Below are 23327 nucleotides of genomic sequence, written 5' to 3' on the forward strand. Positions count from 1 at the left end.
GAAAGAGATGGGAATACCAGACCACCTGACCTGCCTCTTGAGAAACCTATATGCAGGTCAGGAATCAACAGTTAGAACTGGACATGGAACAACAGACTGGTTCCAAATAGGAAAAGGAGTACGTCAAGGCTGTATATTGTTACCCTGCTTATTTAACTTATATTCAGAGTACATCATGAGAAACGCTGGGCTGGAAGAAGCACAAGCTGCAATCAAGATTGCCGGGAGAAATATCAATAACCTCAGATATGTAGATGACACCACCCTTATGGCAGAAAGTGAAGAGGAACTAAAAAGCCTCTTGATGAAAGAGGAGAGTGAAAAAGTTGGCTTAAAGCTCAACATTCAGAAAATGAAGATCATGGTATCTGGTCCCATCACTTCATGGGAAATAGATGGGGAAACAGTGGAAACAGTGGAAACAGTGTCAGACTTTATTTTTTGGGGCTCCAAAAAAACTGCAGATGGTGACTTCAGCCATGAAATTAAAAGACAATTACTCCTTGGAAGAAAAGTTATGACCAACCTAGATAGCATATTCAAAAGCAGAGACATTACTTTGCCAACAAAGGTCCATCTAGTCAAGGCTATGGTTTTTCCAGTGGTCATGTATGGATGTGAGAGCTGGACTGTGAAGAAAGCTGAGCCCCGAAGAATTGATGCTTTTGAACTGTGGTGTTGGAGAAGACTCTTGAGAGTCCCTTGGACTGCAAGGAGATCCAACTAGTCCATTCTAGGGGAGATCAGCCCTGGGTGTTCTTTGGAAGGAATGATGCTAAAGCTGAAACTCCAGTACTTTGGCCACCTCAGGCGAAGAGTTGACTCATTGGAAAAGACTCTGATGCTGGGAGGGATTGAGGGCAGGAGGAGAAGGGGATGACAGAGGATGAGATGGCTGGATGGCATCACTGACTCGATGGACGTGAGTCTGAGTGAACTCCGGGTGTTGGTGATGGACAGGGAGACCTGGCGTGCTGCGATTCATGGGGTCACAAGAGTCGGCCACCACTGAGCGACTGAACTGAACTGAACTGATAGCTGATTAACAGTGTTACGTTAGTTTCCAGTGTACAGTAGAGTGACTCAGTTATACATATACACGTATCTATCCTTTTTCAAATTCTTTCACCATTTAGGTTATTATATAAGACTGAGCAGAGTTCCCTGTGCTATACAGTAGGTCCTTGTTGGTTATCCATTTTAAATATAGCCGTGTCTACGTGGATTCTTACGTAGCTGTGATCCAGGGCTTTGGGGTGCACATCTAGGCTCTACTACCAGCTACTTCACAACCTGACAAGTTGCTCAGCTTCTTGTTCCTGGTTCCTCTTTTGTAAGAGGGATGTCCTACCTGTGTCCCGGGCTCTGGGGGGCTGGTTGAGATCAGACAGATCAAGTCCTGGCACAGCTGTTGACAGCCAGCAGCTCAGTACTCAGAGCTTGCCAGGCATGTTGTGTGAAAAATGAATGAAGTTTTTTTTAAAAAAGCCCCACCTCCTTTTTCCTTTGTCATCATTTCTTTGTCTTCCCGGGCTGCTCTGGGACTCACACTGACACAGCCATTTGCTGTGCGTCGCCCAGCCCTTTGAGGTCACACTAACCTCAAGTAAATTCTGTGTTTCTAGCCGGCTCTCCCTGTGATACCCAGGAGTATCTCAATGGAAAGCAATTTGATAGTCTCAAATCATTGTTTTTTTGCGTTTGGTCATGTGTCTATATTGCATTATTTTAATTAGGCAGCAAAAGATTCTGTCCAGTGCTCTCCCAGGCCTGTTTGGTGGGGGCGTCAGCGGTTGCTGGAAACATTTGTCATATTTATTGCCCGAACTCTGTGCCTTGTAAGGGATGCTCTTAGGAGCTGCCTTCTCTCCTTGTCTCTTGCTGAGTCGTGGGAATATATCCATAAAAGGCTGACTCTGGCTCTCCAACGAGGTGATTCCATTTATTCATTTCAGGCACTAATCATTTTTAGCACTTTGTCTCTTACTCTTTGGTCCAGATGTATTAGTAATGAGTGAAAATATTTATCAATGTGGAGAGTGGTTTTATCAGCTTTCCTCCCCACACTGTGCCAGTGGGGAACCCAGACACCGTTCTGCTCAGGCTGCCTGGCACAATAATGATTTTCTGGGTGAGTCACACGCCAGCAGGGAAGTATGATTGTCTGAGTTTAGATAGGAGATGTACAGCAATAGATGGCCTTCTGTTGAAAAAAGATGATACTGTGTTCAAGAAAAGGTGTTAATTGCTCTCTTGTTATTATTCAGTTGGTAAGGCATACCAACTCTTTGCCACTCCTTGGACTGTAGCACGCCAGGTTTTCTTGTCTTTTCACCATCTCCTGCAGTTTGCTCAAACTCATGTCTATAGAGGCGGTGATGCCATCCAACCACCTCATCCTCTGTTGTCCCCTTCTCCTCATGCCTTCATTCTTTCCCAGCATCAGAGTCTTTTCTCTTCCCATCAGGTGGCCAAAGTATTGGAGCTTCAGCTTCAGCATCAGTCATTCCCGTGAATACTCAGGGGTGGTTCCCTTTAGGATTGATGGACCTCTGTCAGCACAATGTTATCTCTGCTTTTTAATATGCTGTCTAGGTTTGTCATAGCTTTTCTTCTAAGGAAATTGCTCTCCAATTATGACTGATTTGCCTTAAGCATGAAAAGGTTTTCCTCAAGCTTTGGACTTGCAGAATTAGTAGAATCTAGAGCTTGGGGGTCATTCACCTGGAATGACAGGTATAGTTGCCGTATTTCTGTTATTTCTATATTTCTGTATTGCTGTTAACTGTTTTTCTGTATTTCTGTTAACTGTTTCCCTTTTGCTGCTCCTATTGAAAGTATTATTCATGTGAGTTGTCCAGAATTTCCTTTTTGTTTCTTGCCCAGCTCAGTTTGGTAAAATGCACAGGCTAGTTTCAGTGTGTGCCACACATTCAGGCACTAGGAGTGCCAGAATGAGTAAGACACGGTTCCTGCCTGTAGGTGGCTGATGGCAGGTGGCGACGATGCCACAGAGCCGGGGCATTGACAGAGTGTGTGGAATGCTGGCTCCTCGCCTGCTTGTGCCAGAGGTGTTGATCAGCTTGAGTTTTGTGTTAAAGTGAAGAATGACCAGATGCCAGGAGACAGTGCATCCCAGGCATGTAAAGTGTTAGCAGAGGCTCAGGGGTCTTAGATGGCAAAGGCAAAACAGGAGGTCAGAGAGAGGAGTCAGGAGGGGAGAGTCAGTTCTGGTTCTGGGAACCTTCTGTGCCCCAGCCCTGGAACCTCAGCTTTGACCTGTTGTTGGAGTCATTGGAGGGCTCGGCAGGAAGGTCTGTGGGCGTTTCTGTGTTAGATCAGAATGGAGGATGGGGCTTCAGGATGGATGGATGGATGGTGGAGGCGGGGAGAGGGTGGGTGATGGATGCGGGGGTTACCTGAAGACAAGGAAACTGGTTCAGAAGGCTTTTACCACTGTCCGGAAAGCAAATGATTGGGGTCTAAAACCAGTATGGAGGTTTTAAAAACAAAGGGAAATAGAAACATATTAGGAGTTGAAATCAGGTGCTAAAAAAATGAGGGGAGTGCAGCTGGGGTCGTGGTGACGTTGAGGCAGGCTGCCAGGTCTCTAACTTGGGTGATGAGGTGAGTGATCCCCTACAAAGGTCGGAAGTGGAACCCATTTCATGGGTGAGACAGTGAGTCTGGATTAGAACAAGTGTGAGTGTAAGATAGGTTTTGATATCAAAGTTTTACAAAAGAAGGAGAACGGGAGTGTGGCTGGGGGACTCGGACTGCAATGTGTAAAGGGTGGAGATGGAAGACAGTGTCTCCAGTATGCAGAGAGGGAACAGAGAGGCACGGAGGGACAGGAGGAGCATGGAGTCAGAGGCGCAGAGGGCTCCCTGAGCACGGCCCAGCGCAGAGCCACGTGCAGCGGAATCTGTGGAAAATAAGGGCTGAAATCTGCCTTCGGCTTGGTTGGTTGGCATCGTTGGTCACTGGTCACCTTGGTGAGACAGGTTTTAGGGTGAGCTGGTGCCATCTCCAGAGGGTGGGTTCAAGAGCGAGTAGGAAGGGAGCATGGAGGCTGCGGGGGGACAGCTTTTTCAGCCAGCTTGTCGCGAAAGGAGAGGTGGGCGCGTTGCCAGAAGGGGCTGGTGTTCCTGTGGTACCATGTTCAGTGACCGTGGTGCTTGTCCCTGAGTAAAGCTCAGCGGCCGTTAGGAGTTCATGACGAGCGATGCTGCCATGAGAAGTAGGTCACCTTTATATTTGGTTGCATGTTGCTGTTTTTGCAAGTTGTTTTATTTTTCCTCATCGGGAGGTGAAAAATGTAGCCTGTCTCATGTATCTGTCGATTTAATACATGGGCTTGTTTATCACACTGCTGAATGTTTACAAATTTCTGAAACGTTAATCCTCTCTAAAGGCTGGTATGTCACATTTCTCTGTCGTTTTCTCTCTCTCGAAATCTGCCTTTTATCTCCCCCTCGAATCTGCCTTTTACCTGCATTGTTGCTTAGTCGCTCAGTTGTGTCTGACTCTTTGTGACCCCCATGGAGTGTAGCCCACCAGGCTCCTCTGTCCATGGAATTTTCCCAGCAAGAATCCTGGAGTGGGTTGCCGTTTCCTTCTCCAGAGGACCTGCAGGGATCGATCCTGCATTTCCTGTGTCTCCTGCATGAGCAGGCAGATTCTTTACCACTGAGCCACCTGGGAAGCTCCCTGCCGGAGTTGGGAATTCCCAAACACAGATCTCTTCTCTGGCTGAAGGGCATTCTGCAGCTCCTCCCAGCTCTCGGGCTGGGGTCCCGGCTCCTAGGGAGACCCTGCGGCCCCTGGCGTCTGACCCCCACTTCTCCCCCCGCCTAGGCCGAGCCTGCTGCCTCGTGCTTCCCTGCCGGTTCCCCCTGAGGTCCTGGGCCCCACCCGCCGATGGCCCGGGGTGTCCCAGGGCCTTCATTCCCACCCCAGGCACACGCAGGGGCTGTAGCCTGAGCCCGCTCACCTCCTTCTCCTTCTCTTCAGGCAAGCAGTTCAAGTGCACGGTGTGTGACTACACGGCTGCCCAGAAGCCACAGCTGCTACGGCACATGGAACAGCACGCCTCCTTCAAGGTAAGGGCGCCCGGCCGGCAGAGCGGACCTCCGGGTCGGAAGTGCGCCGCTTCTCAAAATGAAGACAGGGAGAGCCTCCTTCCCCTCCCCTTCCGGGCTGAGCCAGCCCGCTCCTCGTGCAAGTGTGGCACTTCTCTGTACTTCGGGAACCAAGTCCTGGAAGAGCGTTGCGAGGATGCAGACTGGAGAAGAGGCTTACTCTTGCTGCAGTAAGATGTATAGAATAGGCTTTTGGACTTGTGGGATTAGGAGAGGGTGGCATGATTTGAGAGAATAGCGTTGAAACTTATACATTGCCATATGTCAAGTAGGTAGCCAGTGTGAGTTTGATGCATGACGCAGGGCGTCCAGAGCCAGTGCTCTGTGACAGCCTGGAGGGACCGTCACAATATTGGAATTATCCTCCATTTAAAATGAATAAATAGATTTAAAAATGTGTGTATCTTAGAAAAACCTGGCGTGATTTAGAGCAAAGAGTATTTTTTTAAGGACAAGTGTGTGCACTGTCAGATCCTGGATTGCCCTGATGTAGCAGGTGTGATGATGCTGGGCTGGCAGGCGCTGGTGAGAGAGTTGGAGACACCCTCACATGCCTGGCATGGCACCAGCCTGCAGCAGGGACTCTGGAGACCCTGGCTCTCCTGATCTCTGCTTATTCTCGTAGTACCTCCAGTTGACGTTTCTTCCACGTAGATGGTAATTCCCCGGGACCACGGCTTATGGTGGTTACTGGCAGCAAGAGCTCTGGTCCCGTGAATTTGTTTCATAAAAAGTACTGCTCAGCACTTGGCAACTTGACCCTTAAAATCAGTGCTGCTATTGCTGGCATGCACATTTGGAGATGGGAACACTATGCTCTGAGATGTTTGTTGAAATCATGTCCACCTCTAAGTCCCGGTAGAACGTGAAAGGGACTGTAGACGGCCACACTTGGAGGTTGCATTTATTGAGCATCTCCTGTGAGCCCGCGTTGTGCCAGCAACTTCACCCACCTCACTCTGATTCCACACAGTAGGCGTCATTGCCCAGATTTGACATCTGAACAGCCTGCATCTCTGACAAGTGACCCCCGTGAGTCTTGACTCGATGCCCAGATCCACAGACTTCAGTCGCTGTTATAATCTCGGCCAGCCTGTGTCATCACCCCTTCCGAGGTGACACTCCCTGTCGACAAGCTTATCTGATGCTCAGAACAGCCTTGGGGTGAAGTCACAGGAAGCCCATGATCCCTCCTCTTGTCGTTAAGAAGCCAGGTGGCTTGGGGTGGGAACTGTCCAGGAGGTGAGAGAGCCGGAACTGGGGCTTGGCCTCGGGGTCCCAGGCCTGGGCATCCCTCACCAAATCTCAGCCCTTCGCTGTTGGCAGAGAGGGGCCAGTTGGGGCATCTGAGGCTGCCATGCCTGTCGATTCTGTAGCTGCTTTAGCATCTGTATTGAACACGGGTTTCTTAGGTGGGACCCACATGTCACCCAGCGGGAGTGTGAAACGTCTCAATCGGGATGTTCTGTGTTTGCGTACATTGTATGTAGTGAAAGCTCAGGGCTTTATGTCCATTCCACATCTCTTAGACGTGTTTCTTTGAGGAAGGACTCCGGATTTCCCTAGACTGGTGCAGTGACAGGACTAGAGGATGCACGTCAGGGCGACTTTCACTCCACAGATGAGAGACGTGGACCCGGGGAGGCTGATTTCTGGCCTTGCTGTTCCAGAGTCGGAGCTAGACTTCTAATCTGTTCCTCGGTCTCAGTGTGGAGCAGCTTCCCTTCCTAACCAGACATAGCTGAAAGGTTCTCTGCCTTGAAATCCTTGTGGATTTGTTCCTCAGAGTTTTACATCTCTGGTTTGTGTGCAGAAGAAGTGCATTTGGGGATGGTTTAATTGCAGGTGTGTGTGGTCTCCATCACACAGCTGCACTGGGGGGCTTTGGGAGCCCCACTAAGCTGGAGCCCAAGTCATGGCCAGTTTCCCTTGGGCTCCCTGTGGATGTAGGCGTAACCCCCAGCTGAGTGGTGCCCCTGCTGGGGATGAGGTTCAGTCTGAGTGAGAACCAGTGAGTCAGTCCTGGGCTCCTCCCTTCCTTCAGGTCTGGGTGCTCTTCTTGTAAACACGTGTGTAAATCATGCTTCTCAATTGCTTGGGGCCAGCGAGCCAAAATGAAGCTGATGCCTGCCAGCTGCCCTCATCCCAACAGTAACTGTCCTTTTCCTTTCCTCTTGGCCCATTAGTTTTCCATTATGTTGTTACAGATTACCTCCACCTTCGTAACTTTAACAGCACAAGTTCATTGTCTTAGGGTCTCCTTGGTTCAGAATCCCAGCATGGGCCACCCTGGGCTAGCGTCTGCGTGACGTGCTCTTCCTTCCTTGCTCTCTAGCTCCTGCAGGCTGTCCGAAGGCTCGTGGCCCCTTCGCCTGTCTTCAGAGCCAGTGGCCATCCTCATCCTTGTCCTCCTCTGATTCTCTCCTGCCCCCTCTTCCAGCTCTGTGGACCCTTGTGACTGCAGCACGTGCACTTAGATAACCCCGGACAGTATTATCTTAGAGTCAGAGGATCAGTAACCTTGGTTCTACCGGAGTCTTCATTCCTTTTTGCCTTATACAAGAGGTTCCAGAGATTAGGACATGGCTGTCTTTGTGCTTAGTCACTCAGTTGTGTCTGACTCTTTGGGACCCCATGGACCGTAGCTTGCCAGGCTCCTCTGTCCATGGCATTCTCCAGGCAAGAATACTGGAGTGGGTAGCCATCCCCTTCTCCAGAGGATCTTCCCAACCCAGGGATGGAACCCGGGTCTCCTGCCTAGCAAGCAGTCATCTTCAGGGAGGGTGTTATTCTGCCCCTGAATTCCCCTCCTGTTTTTCCTTCCTCTCACATCTACTCTGTGGTAGAAAAATTTTCATGCATGCCAATAAAACATAGCATGCATCTCCTGCTTTCCCTTTTCCTACCCTCAGTAAGCGTGATGAAGAACTCAAGCCTTGGTGTTTTCCCATCCCAGGATGAGACTTCCAGTCTTGGGGCAGCATTGCTCATCCGTTGCAGTGGGCTTGCTAGAGGAAACCAGTTTGCCTCTCTAGACCTGGATGTGTGACTTTCAATATGTAATTTCTATCAGGAAACACGGTAATAAGGGCAGACTCCTGTATCACCTTTTAAAATTACATGATATAATTTATGTATTTTTTAATAATGAAATGAAAATATGTTCACTAAATAAGATTTGGAAAATGCTTTCTGCTCCTTTTCCCTGGAGGAATCTTTGGTGATATTTTTAGACACAATCGAGGTCACACCGTAAATGAGTATTTTATTTTTTTGATGGGGATTAGCATGTTGGCTTTATCAGTGATAAAGCTCTATTGGAGAACGTGGCTTAGACAAGTGGCCAGATGGTTTGCTAAGAATACCCCACTCCTGAGTTTGAGTAATCTCAACAGCTAAAGGCTAGACTGGGGCACCTACGTGCTTTAGGCATTGTACATATTGCCTTGCCTTTTTAATGGAAAAACTTTTTGTATTTTTGGCCGTGTTGGTTCTTCGTGGGCCTTCTCTAGTTGTGGTATGGGAGCTTCTCACTGGGGTAGCTTCTCTTGTGTGGAGACAGGCTCAGTAGCTCGGGCTGCGTAGTTGTGGCGCGTGGGCTTAGTAGCCCTGCAGGATGTGGAGTCTTAATGGAGCATCAGGGATCGAACCCGTGTTCCCTTTCTTGGCAGGTGGATTCCTAAGCACTGTACCATCGGTCCAGTATTGCCTTTTTTTTTTTTTTTTAAATTGTCATTTCATAGGCCTTTCCTCATTACATGAAAATTCACTTATTAACTACTTTTAATGGCTGCGTAAGGATGAGACTCATAGTTTTAATTAACCATTCCCTTCATAACTGCACAGTTTGGTCATTCCCAGTTCTTGCTGTTTTAAGTAGCCCTATAGTGGTCATCATCCCCAAAGCATTTCTGGTTCAGTTCAGTCGCTCAGTCATGTCCGACTCTTTGTGACCCTATGGACTGCAGCACGCCAGGCTTCCCTGTCCATCACCAACTCCCAGAGTTCACTCAAACTCATGCCCATTGAGTCAGTGATGCCATCCAGCCATCTCATCCTCTGTCTTCCCCTTCTCCTCCTGCCTTCAATCTTTCCCAGCATCAAGGTCTTTTCCAATGAGTCAGTTCTTCGCATCAGGTGGCTAAAGTATTGGAGTTTCAGCTTCAGCAACAATCCTTCCAATGAATATTCAGGACTGATTTCCTTTAGGATGGACTGGTTGGATCTCTTTACAGTCCAAGGGCCTCTCAAGAGTCTTCTCCAACACCACAGTTCAAAAGCATCAATTCTTTGGCACTCAGCTTTCTTTATAGTCCAACTCTCACATCCATACACGACTACTGGAAAAACCATAGCCTTGACTAGATGGACCTTTGTTGGCAAACTAATGTCTCTGCTTTTCCATGTCACCCTAAATTGCATGGCCTGTGAAACACTGGGTGAAGCCTGCCAGACCACTGAGGATCCACACACAGTGAAGGTGTGGTGTGTGCTTCTTGAAGCTGTAAGTAAAGTGCACTCCCTAGGGCGGAGCTGACACCTAACCTTAAAGATATGCCAGGGAAGATGCTCGGGCGAGGGGAACCAGTGCCGAGCGGGGAGTCTCTGAACAGACACAGGCTTGTTCTCGCGTCCCGGCAGCTCTCTGCTTCTTACACGTAAACAAGCCACATACTGTGCTGTAGGCAGCGTGATCAACAGGCACACTCATTTGTGGGGTTTTCTCCGTTAGGCTCAGAGGAACCCGTGACTCTGCCGATAGAAATGTCCTCAGTCGTAGGGCTGGTGGACACCATGCCAGTGTCCCTGCACTTTAATAGAAAAGAGTAACTTTACTTAAAGACATTTTTAAATAATTTTAGTCTGATCATAGTTTCAACTTATGTTTGCAAATCATTCATTCTAAGTATTTTCCGGGCGTTAGGTTTTCCTTGTATGTACTTTTAAGACGGTGGTGTTATTTTACTATTGTTGTTGTTTATGGCCTTGGAGTTAGGCAGACAAGGATCAGAATCTGGATGCCACTGCTCACTAACTAGGTTACCTTCTGGGATTCTGATCCTTCGCCTTTTTGGGCCACTGTCTCCTTATTTGGAAATTGTGAATGAACAATGATACCATTATTTCAAGGGCTGGTTTAAGAAGGAGGGGTTGATTTGAGGGAGCAGATTAGAAGGAAAGTGCCCCCAGAGCTTGGGGCAGACTCAGACCATTAGCCCTGTGCAGGCCACCCTGAGGGAAGAGGTGCTGGGAGGACCTCAGACTTGCTGTCTTAGTAACAAGATCTCGGGTGGAGCAGCTCTGGCCTCGGCCACCTTTCCCATCAGACTAGTTCTTCTCTTTCAGTAAGCCTGGAGGCCAGCCCAGCATCCTCGACTCCACTGCAGCCCCGTGTGCCTCTGACGCAGGCACTCCACAAGTCCAAGCTGCCAGCCACTGTGCTGGGTTTCGAACTGTGAAGGAAAGGTCCTGTCTGGGTGTGCATATAAAGTGCGCTCCTGTGCCTGGCGTAGAGCTGGTCTTGTTAGTGCCTGTGTGTGTGTATCCGCATGCCTGTACACAGCCCTCTGACACTCACTGCTCTTTGACGGCAGTACTCAGTCCATTTGCATTTAACATAAGTTTTGACGCGTCTCACTGGGTAGTTAACGTTGATGTTCTCCGTCATGTCCGTTCTTCGATCCTCTCGTCTTCTCTTCTGGCTTCTTTCGGGTGAATTAGGCATTTTCCAGTATTCCATTTTATCTCGTCTACTGACTTTTTCCTCTGAGAGTAGAAATTTTCTTTTTCAGGTAAACTTTTTAGGACAGATGTAGAATTACAGAAAAATTGTTAGAGTAATACAGAGAGTTTCCATATTCCACATACCCAGTTTCTCCTATTGTTAGCATCTGACGTTTATATAATACATTTGCTGCATGAGCTGCATGTCATTATTAGCTAAAGTCCATATTTTATTCAGATTTCCCTAGATGTCCTTTTTCTGTTCCAGGAGCCTATTAGGATACTGTATTACGTTTAGTCATATAAACTAAACTAGTCATATAAACTAGCCTACGTCTAGGCTGCTTTTGGACAGGACAGTGTCTCAGACTTTCCCCAGTTTTTTGATGGCCTTGGCAGTTTTGAGGAGTACTAGTCAGACACGACTGAAGCGACTTAGCATCAGCAGCAGCAGCAGTGAATAGTATTCAGTCGTGTCTGACTCTTTGCACTCCCATGGACTATTCAGTCCGTGGAATTCTCCAGGCCAGAATACTGGAGTGGGTAGCCTTTCCCTTCTCCCAGGGATCTTCTCAACTCAGAGATCAAACCCAGGTCTCCCGCATTGCTGGCAGATTTTTTACCAGCTGAGCCACAAGGGAAGCCCAAGAATACTGGAGGGTAGCCTATCCCTTCTCCAACAGATCTTCCCGACACAGGAATCGAACTGGGGTCTCCTGTATTGCAGGCGGATTCTTTACCAGTTGAGCTACCAGGGAAGCCCCTTAGAGTACTGGTGAGGTATTTTATAGCATATTCCTCAGCTAGGATTTGTTTACTTTTTAGATATAGCTTTTTTGTAAATTTAGTTTTTGTTGTTTTTTTCTTTTTTAGTCACTGCTGTAGACATTACTCTATGCATATTCTAACATATTCTACACTATGTATTCTAACACGTTCTAACTAACTGCAGATAAGCTATTTCATAAACAATGGAAAAACTATGAATCATAATTCATATTACTCCCCTTCTACCCTTTGGGTTCTTATTGTCACATATATCATTTCCCTTTGTGTTCTAAACTCCTCAATGTAGTAGTATTTTTTTCTTTAAAGAGCATTTAAAAATACATATGAAAAATAATCTTAAAAATTTCTTTTTTGCTTACTTACTTAGCCTTTCTGGTGTTCTTTATCTTTTCCTGCAAGCCTAGCTTCCATGTGATAAATTCTCCTTCAATTTGGAGAACTTCTTTTAGCATTTGTTATATGCTGGTTTGCTGGAGTTTAATTACTTTAACTTGTGTCTGTTTGGAAATTCTTTGTCTTCATTTCTAGAGGACTATGTTGATGACTGTAGATTTCTAGGGGACATCACTCGGTATTGTTCCATTACATTTTGTCTTTCATTATTTTTGAGCCATATCATTTCCTCTTATATATAATGGCTTTTCCCCCCTCTGACTGATTTAAGATTTTCTCTTTGTTTTTTCATTGTATTAATGTCATTAAGCTTAGGTGTGGTTTCCTAGTGTTTACCTTCCTGACATTTTAAATCTGTTGGTTGATATCATGTGTGAGGTTTTGGCCATTCTCAGCCGTGATCTCTTTAAATACTGCTTCTGCCTCATTTGTCTTCTCTTTTTTCCCTGTAGGGCTGTAACCTCCTGTATTGAACTGTTTGATTCTCATAGCATTCAGATGATTTCTCTCTTTCTCTCTCTAATTCTTTGTTCTCTTTGTGTTTCAGTTTATGTGATTGTATTAATCTTTAAGTTTACTTATTCTTTCTCTGATATGTCAGTTCTACTGTTTAGATGTTCAAATGAATTATTCATTTCCGGGTTTCTTTGATTTATAGCATTTACATTTAGTTCTTTTTCCTCTGCTAAAACGTACATATCATTTGTTCACACATGTTTTCCTTTAGAGTCTTGAACATTTTTATCATCATTATTTAAGTATTTCTGTCTAGTAATTTCAATATCTGAGCAATCTGTGTCTTGGTTTCTATTGACTTTTTTCCTTGAATTGAGTTACATTTTCTTCTTCTTCTTTTTTTATTTTTTTTATTTATTTATTTATTTTTTTTTATTATTTATTTTTTTTTTATTTTTAAAATTAAAAAAATTTCAGGTATACACGTGCTCCCCATCCTGAACCCTCCTCCCTCCCCCCTCCCCATACCATCCCCCTGGGCCGTCCCAGCGCACCAGCCCCAAGCATCCAGCATCGTGCACTGAACCTGGACTGGCATCTCGTTTCATACATGACATTTCACATGTTTCAATGCCATTCTCCCAAATCTTCCCACCCTCTCCCTCTCCCACAGAGTCCATAAGACTGTTCTATACATCAGTGTCTCTTTTGCTGTCTCGTATACAGGGTTATCGTTACCATCTTTCTAAATTCCATATATATGCGTTAGTATACTGTATTTATGTTTTTCCTTCTGGCTTACTTCACTCTGTATAATAGGCTCCAGTTTCATCCACCTCATTAGAACTGATTCAAATGTATTCTTTTTAATGGCTGAGTAATACTCCATTGTGTATATGTACCACAGCTTTCTTATCCATTCATCTGCTGACGGACATCTAGGTTGCTTCCATGTCCTGGCTATTATAAACAGTGCTGCGATGAACATTGGGGTACACGTGTCTCTTTCTCTTCTGGTTTCCTCAGTGTGTATGCCAAGCAGTGGGATTGCTGGCTCATAAGGCAGTTCTATTTCCAGTTTTTTAAGGAATCTCCACACTGTTCTCCATAGTGGCTGTACTAGTTTGCGTTCCCACCAACAGTGTAAGAGGGTTCCCTTTTCTCCACACCCTCTCCAGCATTTATTATTTGTAGACTTTTGGATCGCAGCCATTCTGACTGGCGTGAAATGGTACCTCATAGTGGTTTTGATTTGCATTTCTCTGATAAGGAGTGATGTTGAGCATCTTTTCATGTGTTGTTAGCCATCTGTATGTCTTCTTTGGAGAAATGTCTATTTAGATCTTTGGCCCATTTTTTGATTGGGTCATTTATTTTTCTGGAGTTGAGCTGTAGGAGTTGCTTGTATATTTTTGAGATTAGTTGTTTGTTGGTTGCTTCATTTGCTGTTATTTTCTCCCATTCTGAAGGCTGTCTTTTCACCTTGCTAATAGTTTCCTTTGATGTGCAGAAGCTTTTAAGTTTAATTAGGTCCCATTTGTTTATTTTTGCTTTTATTTCCAATATTCTGGGAGGTGGGTCATAGAGGATCCTGCTGTGATGTATGTCAGAGAGTGTTTTGCCTATGTTCTCCTCTAGGAGTTTTATAGTTTCTGGTCTTACGTTGAGATCTTTAATCCATTTTGAGTTTATTTTTGTATATGGTGTTAGAAAGTGTTCAAGTTTCATTCTTTTACAAGTGGTTGACCAGATTTCCCAGCACCACTTGTTAAAGAGATTGTCTTTAATCCACTGTATATTCTTGCCTCCTTTGTCAAAGATAAGGTGTCCATATGTGCGTGGATTTATCTCTGGGCTTTCTATTTTGTTCCATTGATCTATATTTCTGTCTTTGTGCCAGTACCATACTGTCTTGATAACTATGGCTTTGTAGTAGAGCCTGAAGTCAGGTAGGTTGATTCCTCCAGTTCCATTTTTCTTTCTCAAGATCGCTTTGGCTATTCGAGGTTTTTTGTATTTCCATACAAATTGTGAAATTATTTGTTCTAGCTCTGTGAAGAATACTGTTGGTAGCTTGATAGGGATTGCATTGAATCTATAAATTGCTTTGGGTAGTATACTCATTTTCACTATATTGATTCTTCCAATCCATGAACATGGTATATTTCTCCATCTATTAGTGTCCTCTTTGATTTCTTTCACCAGTGTTTTATAGTTTTCTATATATAGGTCTTAGTTTCTTTAGGTAGATATATTCCTAAGTATTTTATTCTTTTCGTTGCAATGGTGAATGGAATTGTTTCCTTAATTTCTCTTTCTGTTTTCTCATTATTAGTGTATAGGAATGCAAGGGATTTCTGTGTGTTGATTTTATATCCTGCAACTTTACTGTAGTCATTGATTATTTCTAGTAATTTTCTGGTGGACTCTTTAGGGTTTTCTATGTAGAGGATCATGTCATCTGCAAATAGTGAGAGTTTTACTTCTTCTTTTCCAATTTGGATTCCTTTTATTTCTTTTTCTGCTCTGATTGCTGTGGCCAAAACTTCCAAAACTATGTTGAATAGTAATGGTGAAAGTGGGCACCCTCTTTGCACACCTCATAATATTTACTTGGATGCTTGATGTTACGTGTGGAAGAACAGTAGAGACTGATGGCTGTGGAAAAGTAGATCCCTCTCTGCATCAGGCCATTGCAGTGGGGACCACACAGAGGATAGCAGGCCTGATGCTATCGTTTCAAAGGTGTGATTGCGAGCGTGGCCCTTGGTTGGTGCGTGGTTGCTGGGATGGTGCTGTGTCCCTGTGGCTTTCTGCTCCCTGGGCAGCTCTTTCCCATCTCTGCCCAGCCTTAGAAGAGCATACAGTGCACCTGCTGAAGGCTCCATGCATTGGATGAGGGTGGTGGGCTTCCTCTCCCCTGTCCTGTGTCAGCCCTGGAGTCCTTGCTGCCTTTTCTGTGCACCCAACATGTGCCAGGGCAGGGGTTGGGGTGAAGCCAGGCCTGCGTCTGACGCCAGGCTCATGAGTCTGGGGAGAGCCATCTGTGTGTAAGAAGCAAGTGCATTATCTGCTGCGAGACAGTTATGCGCTAAGCTCTGTGGGAACCCAGAAGAGCAGCTAACTGTTCCAACTCTGTCATTTTTTAGAAGCTATGTTGTAATTGAGTTAATAGAGTATTATGTTATCATGTAAAACCTATAGCTATTGAAACCTATAGCAACCGAAAAGTTATAGTTGACTGATGTCCACAAATCAAAGGGAATTAGTGTAATCCCTTGTTGTATTTCTGACAATGAACTTGGTCCCAGAGGCGTTCGTTCACAATGTGTCCATGGGAGGCTGAGTCAAGGTATACATATAGAAGATACCAGACAGCTGAGCTCATGGGATGGGTAAGGGGCTTAGATGCTAAACTGAGCAGAGGGGCTATTTGGACGAAGTCAACCAGGATGTGGTTGTGTAACTAAATCACTCCCAGCTTCCAGTCTAAGCTTGGTAAACAAGGGAGTGCAAGTACAGAAATGATCTCAAGGAAGCAGAGTGTTGAGAACCTCACATTCGTGAACAATTCAAGTTAATCCTCAGTCTGAGATCCTCAGTATCCCCCAGCACGCTGAGTCACCCTCAGTCTGAGATCCTCAGTATCCCCAGCACGCTGAGTCACCCTCAGTCTGAGATCCTCAGTATCCCCCAGCACGCTGAGTCACCCTCAGTCTGAGATCCTCAGTATCCCCAGCACGCTGAGTCACCCTCAGTCTGAGATCCTCAGTATCCCCCAGCACGCTGAGTCACCTTCAGTCTGAGATCCTCAGTATCCCCAGCACGCTGAGTCACCTTCAGTCTGAGATCCTCAGTATCCCCAGCACGCTGAGTCACCTTCAGTCTGAGACCCTCAGTACCCCCCAGCACGCTGAGTCACCCTCAGTCTGAGATCCTCAGTACCCCCCAGCACGCTGAGTCACCCTCAGTCTGAGATCCTCAGTATCCCCCAGCAGGCTGAGTCACCCTCAGTCTGAGACCCTCAGTACCCCCCAGCACGCTGAGTCACCCTCAGTCTGAGATCCTCAGTATCCCCCAGCACGCTGAGTCACCCTCAGTCTGAGATCCTCAGTACCCCCAGCACGCTGAGTCACCCTCAGTCTGAGATCCTCAGTATCCCCCAGCACGCTGAGTCACCCTCAGTCTGAGATCCTCAGTACCCCCCAGCACGCTGAGTCACCCTCAGTCTGAGATCCTCAGTATCCCCCAGCACGCTGAGTCACCCTCAGTCTGAGATCCTCAGTATCCCCCAGCACGCTGAGTCACCCTCAGTCTGAGACCCTCAGTACCCCCAGCACGCTGAGTCACCCTCAGTCTGAGATCCTCAGTACCCCCAGCACGCTGAGTCACCTGGTGTTGCTTGTAGCAAGCATCGTGGCTTTATTTCTGCTATGACATCTGTTACCCAGGAGATGGTTTCGTGCTTCCACCAGGAACTCCGGCCACAGGGAGGTCGTGGCCCCGTGGCTAATACTCCATGCTCCCAATGCAGGTGGCCTGGGTTCGACCCCTGGTCGGGAAACTAGACTCCGCATGGTGCAACTAAGGCGTGGTGCCGCCAGATAAATAAATATAAAAAAATAAGCTTCCACCACAGTGTTGAATGTTTAAGTATCTTGTGTCAGAATAAAAAAGACAGATGCACTGATCCCTTTTATAATAGCCATCTGCTGGGCATTACAACAGGTGTGTCAGTATTTACTTTATTTTGCCTTCAAAGATGCTATGATGTAGGTATTAATCTTCCCGTTTTACAGATGAGGAAACAGGCCCAGAGCCCTGTTAAGTAATATACTCAAATAACAGTTGGTGAGTAGTGGAGCTGGGATGTTGAGCTGTATCTTCGTAGACAAAGCTACCCTCGTCCCCCACCCTCTACTTTCTTCACTCTCAAGCCAAGTGGAGGGGCATTTTGACACCCTTGACCTCTTTACCCCTCACTGCTTTGATTGTGTAAGCCTGCAGTTAGATGTTTATCCATCAAAACTCAAACAAAATCTTTATGTAAAATGCTGACTGAGTGTAAACTTAGCAGCCGTAGCACTTCCCAAGTTCAGTGGAAATTACTGAACCATGGTACAAAGAGAGTAAGAAGTCAAGTGGAGGGTTGTTGTTAGTAGTGTTTATTTTGCTTTTCAGTTCTTAATTTCCACAAAAGCAAAGAATCTGAGATTGTTTCCCTTTTTTCCTTTAAGTGTGTGTGTATGTGTGTGGAGGAGGAAGGGTCATGGTGGGGAGCAGAGGGTCAGAGGGGGCCATTTATTTGCTTTGAACTGAAACATCTCTGCTCAAAACCTGTTACACCATCTTCAGCTTCCTTGTATTTTAGATTTTTAAAAACACTTTGGGGGGGATAAAAAACGGAAATTGGATTGTTTTATGTTAAATTAAAATCCTGTCTGTCTAATAGTATGCAGTATATTCTCGGGAAATATGGCATTTTGACAGCATAAGTGATTACCAAAAAAAATCAATAATTGGAGAACGCTGAAGAGTCTTCTAAGCTCTTGCATGGAAAGCAATTAGTATGGATTGATTTACTGTTATTTATTGTGATGAGATAATTGCCTCAATGTAAAGCCATTTTGGACCCTGTGGTACCCCATGGCTTTAAAACATTTATTCTTTTAAATTGTTTAATTTGTCTCAGGCCTGATTTTACAGCAGAGGTGGCTTTGTGCTTGGTGAATTATGTGAAGACCTGGCTTTTTTCTCTCTGGATCCTTGGTCCCAGGCTTGGTTTTGTTTCCCTGTTGTGGTTGGCCCAGGAATGAAGTCCCAGCCTTGTGCTCTCAGGATCACAGTTCTCAAAAGACAGGGCCAAAAAAAAAAAAAAAAAATCACAGTTCTCTTCTCTTCTGTGTAGATGGGCAGCCTTGACCGAGGGCTCAGGCTGCAGAGCACGGTGTGGCTGGTGGGACAAGGACAAGGGGGTGGTGGCTCTCGCTCACATCGGCAGCATCCCTTCAAAGGCTTTGGCACAAACCTCTTTTTTTTTTTTTTTTTTTTTAATGAAAAAAGTGTTTTTGGCTGTAGCATATGAGATGTAGTTCCCCCACCAGGGATTGAACCCTCCTGCAGTGGAAGCACAGAGTCTTAACCGCTGCCGTGCGTGCGTGCTAAGTTGCTTCAGTCATGTCTGACTCTTTGCAACCCTATGGACTGTGGCCCACCAGGCTGCAGTCCTCTGTCCACGGCATTCTCCAGGCAAGAAGACTGGAGTGGGTTGCTATGCCCTCCTCCGGGGATCTTCCGACCCAGAGATCGAACCCACATCTCTTACGTCTCCTGCACTGGCAGGCGGGTTCTTTACCACTAGTGCCACCTGGGAAGCCCAACCTCTGGAGCGTCGGAATTTCGGGCACAAAGCTCTTTAAGGGTTGACCATCAGGAACATGAGTCCATGGATGTCCACTTGTCCCCAGCCCTCCTTGGGATGCAGGTCCTTTCCTTTCTGGAGTGTATCTCTTTGCTTCGGCCTCTGTGTCCCTTTTTCCCTTGTCTGTCTCCTGTGGCCGTCTGTGCATCCTTAGGCTCTCCGTGTGTGTGTCGGGTTGGGGGTTAGTGTACCAGTCCCTGCGCTTGGTTCTGCATGTGTGTAGTTCACATCTGTCTCTGAACTCAGGCTGAGGAGGAGGCAAGGAAGCCAGGATTCTGGATACAAATGCTCTCTAGGAATGTCCCTTCTTAGCATCACCACACTTCTTACGATTTACAGTCTTGGTCCTTTTCCCCATGACTATGCATGCTTTTCTTTTTGAGCAGCTCACTCCCCAGACTGGTGCAGACATACTCTTTGGCGATTGACCTGGCCAGCGTGTGTTTCTCTTGCTGGGTGAGGGGCCTGCACGTGGCTCTGCTGAAAGGGAGCAGGCTGTGGGGACGTGCTCTGAAAATTTGTGAAGCGTTACAGTCTCCTAGTTCGGGACCTCATCCTGAACATCTGCCAAGGGCCAGGCTTTTAATTTTTTCCATGATGTCTGATGGTACCTGGCAGATGGTGTGGTTCCTTGTTTATGTTAGAATGTTTCGTCTGTGAGGCACTTTGTTCTAGATTTTGTTCTAGACTCAGCACGGAGGCAACACTTAATTATCATTTGTGGAGTGAGCAAATGAGTAAATGAATCGATTCTATAGAACTGCCGTGACAAAGGCTGATCATGGAAGCCATCCAGGTGGAGGCGCGCTTCTGGGCTCCTAGCCAGGCTTGTAGCCACAAGTAGGCATGGAGTTCAGCGGCCCGTCCTTGCTGGGCCCTCCCTGCTCTTCACTCTGCCCTCAGTTCCCTGCGTGGCCTTGAACCCTCAGTACTTCCTTCCCTCGTAGCAGTGAGGGGCGGTGAGGTTAAAGTGAGAAAAAGCGCATGTAACCAAGCATGCTCCCAAGGTCCCGGGGTCTCTAGATTGACCCAGCGCTGTTGACCCCCAGCCGTGAGCCGGACGTGGCATGAGTCAGAAGGCCCCACGTGGCCCGGCAGGAGCTGTTCTCAGCAAAGCGCAGATTTAATGTCTAGAAGCGTGGTGTTGTTTCACGGCAGGCACAGTAAGCCCCGCTTCATCGTTGTGTTTCTTTCAGAAGTGTCTCAGTGGAGATTCCCATCAGAGGGAATGTGTGCAGTCTTTTTCTGGTGCGTTCCTTGGAAACCGGTGGAAATATAGGCATGGGGGACTTCGGTGTGGCAGTGTTGCCTACCGTCTGACCCTCAGTTTTGGAGGTGGCGGGCAGCTCCACGGGCCATGCAGATGGGGGGCTGTGCAGTGAAAGGTCCCCATGGTGGGGGCCGCGGGGATAGCGAGCGTAGGGAAGCAAAGTGAGCAGTTTGTTTTATCAGAACTTTCCAGGCTGGAAATACTCCTATGAAAACAGCACTATCTTACTGGTTCTGTAACTGGAAACAGAAAGTCATTTGCAAAACTGAAGATACATAATAATAGGGAAAGCTGCAGAAATCATCTGTTTAATCCATCCCCCAGGGGAGATTGTTGCCAATGAGGGGCTTGTCTGCACGCCTTGAGGTCCACGCGTGAGTGGCTGAGGGCCCCCAGCCCAGCCCAGCCCAGCTTCATGCTCCTCAGCCTGACTTGGTGCTGGCTTGCATTTTAGAAAATTGGTGTCCCCTTCAGACATTCATGAAAAAAAAAATCTCATCTTCCTGCCGGGTTTCTTTGCTGCAGATTTGCTGCTGTAAATCTTAAAGGTGTCCTACAACCCAAGCCCCAGGGCAGCACTCACATAATCCAGGACCTCTCTCCACCGTGTAACTTGACTCAGGTTTGGTGATGCTACTGTGATAGTTCATATTTCCTCCGGACCTGTCACCAGGTCTTTTAGAGGGAGCTCCCAACTGCAGTCTACTTTTCGGACGTTTTCAGACATGACGAAGGGCAGGTGTGTGAGAACCTTGGTCTAGTGTCGGCATAATTTCCATGACACTGGTGAAAGAAAATAAAGGTAAAAATTGCTTTGTCTGTCAGGGTATAAATGCCATTGCTGCTTTGCTGTTATTAATATTAATCATGCCGCTCATTGGGTGCTATGCCATTTAAGGCATTTTATCTAAGTTACGTGTAATCATCAAAACCCTTGTGAAGAGAGTTTTTTTGGCCATATATTATCCTATTTGATCACCCATTTCTTTTTTACTTCTCTTGTTGTGAGATAGAATGTATATCCAGAATGTCAGATATACATACGAGTATGTGAGGGCATGAATAATTGTGATGTGAACACTCATGTCCCACTGCCCAGAGATGGACCGTTGCCTGTCCTCAGACCTCCTTCATGGGCCCACCCCCTTCTCTACCCGAGTTGTGACTGTTAACCTGAAAATTACTTTCTGGTTTTCTTAGTGGTTCTACCATTGGCGTATACATCCCTACGCAGACTAATGTAGCAACACTGTATGCTTTTCAACTTTATATTATCCATATATCTGGATATGGATATGTATCTATTTATGGATTTACATGTATATGGATTTATATATATATAAGGGCTTCCCTGGTGGCTCAGACGGTAAAGAATCCACCTGCAATGCGGGAGACCAGGGTTCGATTCCTGGGTTGAGAGGATCCCCCGGAGGAGGGCACGGCAACCCACTCCGGTATTCTTGCCTGGAGAATCCATGGACAGAGGAGCCGGGTGGGCTACAGTCCATGGGATCGCAGAGTGGGACACGACTAAGTGACTGAGCACACAAACATACATATGTAAATCCTCATCTAGATATATATCTATATCTAGATATATGGATTTATATGTGGAATTTATTTTATTCTTTGTTCTGAACTTGGCTTCTTTACTGAATGGTGTGTTGGTGAGACTGCATGTCATCCTCCTCCATCCATTTTTTTCTTCTTTTAAACACTAATTATTTATGTATTTGGCTGCACTGGGGTCTTAGCTGTGGCATGCAGTATCTGACCAGGAATCACACCCAGGCTCCCTGCACTGGGGGCTCGGCACTTAGCCACTAGACCACCAGGGAAGTCCCCGTCCGTGCTCCCCAGTGTGAAATAGCGTGTGCTGGGCAGCCCTCGCGGGAGTGTTCATCCGCTCAGTTCACCCCCGCAGTTGTGGGGGAGCGGCGGGGCTCTCTCTATTGTGTCATCGTCACCAGCTCTGCTGCTCTGCGCTGTCTGTGCACGTGTCCTGGTGTGCCCGTCCACAAGAGCCTCTGGGGTGGATGCCCCTGGCAAGCGCTTGGCAGGGCCGTAGGCATGTCTTCAGCTTTACAAGGTGAAGCCCAACCACTCTCCACGGTGGTTGTGCCAGGTTATGCCAGCAGCAGGGGTGCCCGGCCCAGATCCTCTGCTGCTCTGTGTCGGGGCGGGAGGTGGGACGGGGGAACGTGCAGGATGGCCAGCCTGCTGGGCTGGCCTCTCCGTGTGGCTTTATTTTCATTTTCATGATGGTTAATGGAATTGGGCCCCTTTCCATAAATTTTTCTGGCCATTTGGATTTATTTCTCTTTCCCTTTTTTTTTTTTTTTTTTAATACTGTTCAAATATTTCCCCATTTTTTCTATTGAGTGGTTTTGCTTTCTTGTTTATTTTCAGGAATCCTCCATGTATCTGGGGTGGGGATCACTTTTTGGGTTACATATTATGAATACAGTCTCTCATGCTGTGGCTTCCCCACCCCACCCCCCCACATAATGTCTTTTAAAGTTGATACATTTAATGCCATTTTAAGAAACATTTCATCCAGAGTTTTAATTTTAGTTGTGGTTTTTCTATTCCACTCTCTCATTTTAGACCTCTAGATCTCATTTTCACCATGGCAGCAGCTGGATGCGTGGTTCCTTGCCTCCAGTCTTGTTCCTTTCAAATAATCCTCCCTCCATTCATTTCCAGAGTGAAAACTCTTCTGAAGTTAGCACGTCACCCCCTGCCTGATACCCACCGGAAACCCCATCCCGAGTCAGTTTCCTAACGCAGCGCGTCCCCCTGTGACCTGGCTGCCTTCCACCCTCTTCCCAGCCCCACCCACCCCGGCCTGGTCCCAGCCCTCCAGGAATAGCCTGTATTCCTCCTGGCTTACCTTGGCAGTCCTTGTTTGTCCAAGTTGACGGTTAGACGTGGGCTGCCTTATGTCTGGGAAATGCACGCAAACTAACCATGCCCTTCCAGGGAAGACAGGTGGGAAGTCAGATCATCTGGTTGCAGGCTGGACCAGGGGCCCAAAATCCAGCGCAGACAAATGGTAGGGCAGGGAGATTGTGAAGCTTTGGGCAAATTCCCTAACCCTTCTGCATTTCAGTATTTTTTATCTGTGAAATGG

The 23327-nt window shown here is 46.7% G+C and overlaps 1 protein-coding gene across 3 annotated transcripts in view; it reads left to right on the top strand.

Moving 5' to 3' along the window:
- Positions 1 to 23327, top strand: part of ZFAT (zinc finger and AT-hook domain containing) — a 158580-nt gene that overhangs the window by 96305 nt on the left and 38948 nt on the right. For all 3 annotated transcript variants that reach the window (XM_070802414.1, XM_019973941.2, XM_070802415.1), the window contains one exon: positions 5014 to 5102. In XM_070802414.1, coding sequence (XP_070658515.1) covers positions 5014 to 5102 — 89 coding nt within the window. The remainder of the gene's footprint in view (positions 1 to 5013; positions 5103 to 23327) is intronic.

The sequence above is a fragment of the Bos indicus genome, chromosome 14 (assembly GCF_029378745.1).
Source record: "Bos indicus isolate NIAB-ARS_2022 breed Sahiwal x Tharparkar chromosome 14, NIAB-ARS_B.indTharparkar_mat_pri_1.0, whole genome shotgun sequence".
Classification (NCBI taxonomy): domain Eukaryota; kingdom Metazoa; phylum Chordata; class Mammalia; order Artiodactyla; family Bovidae; genus Bos; species Bos indicus.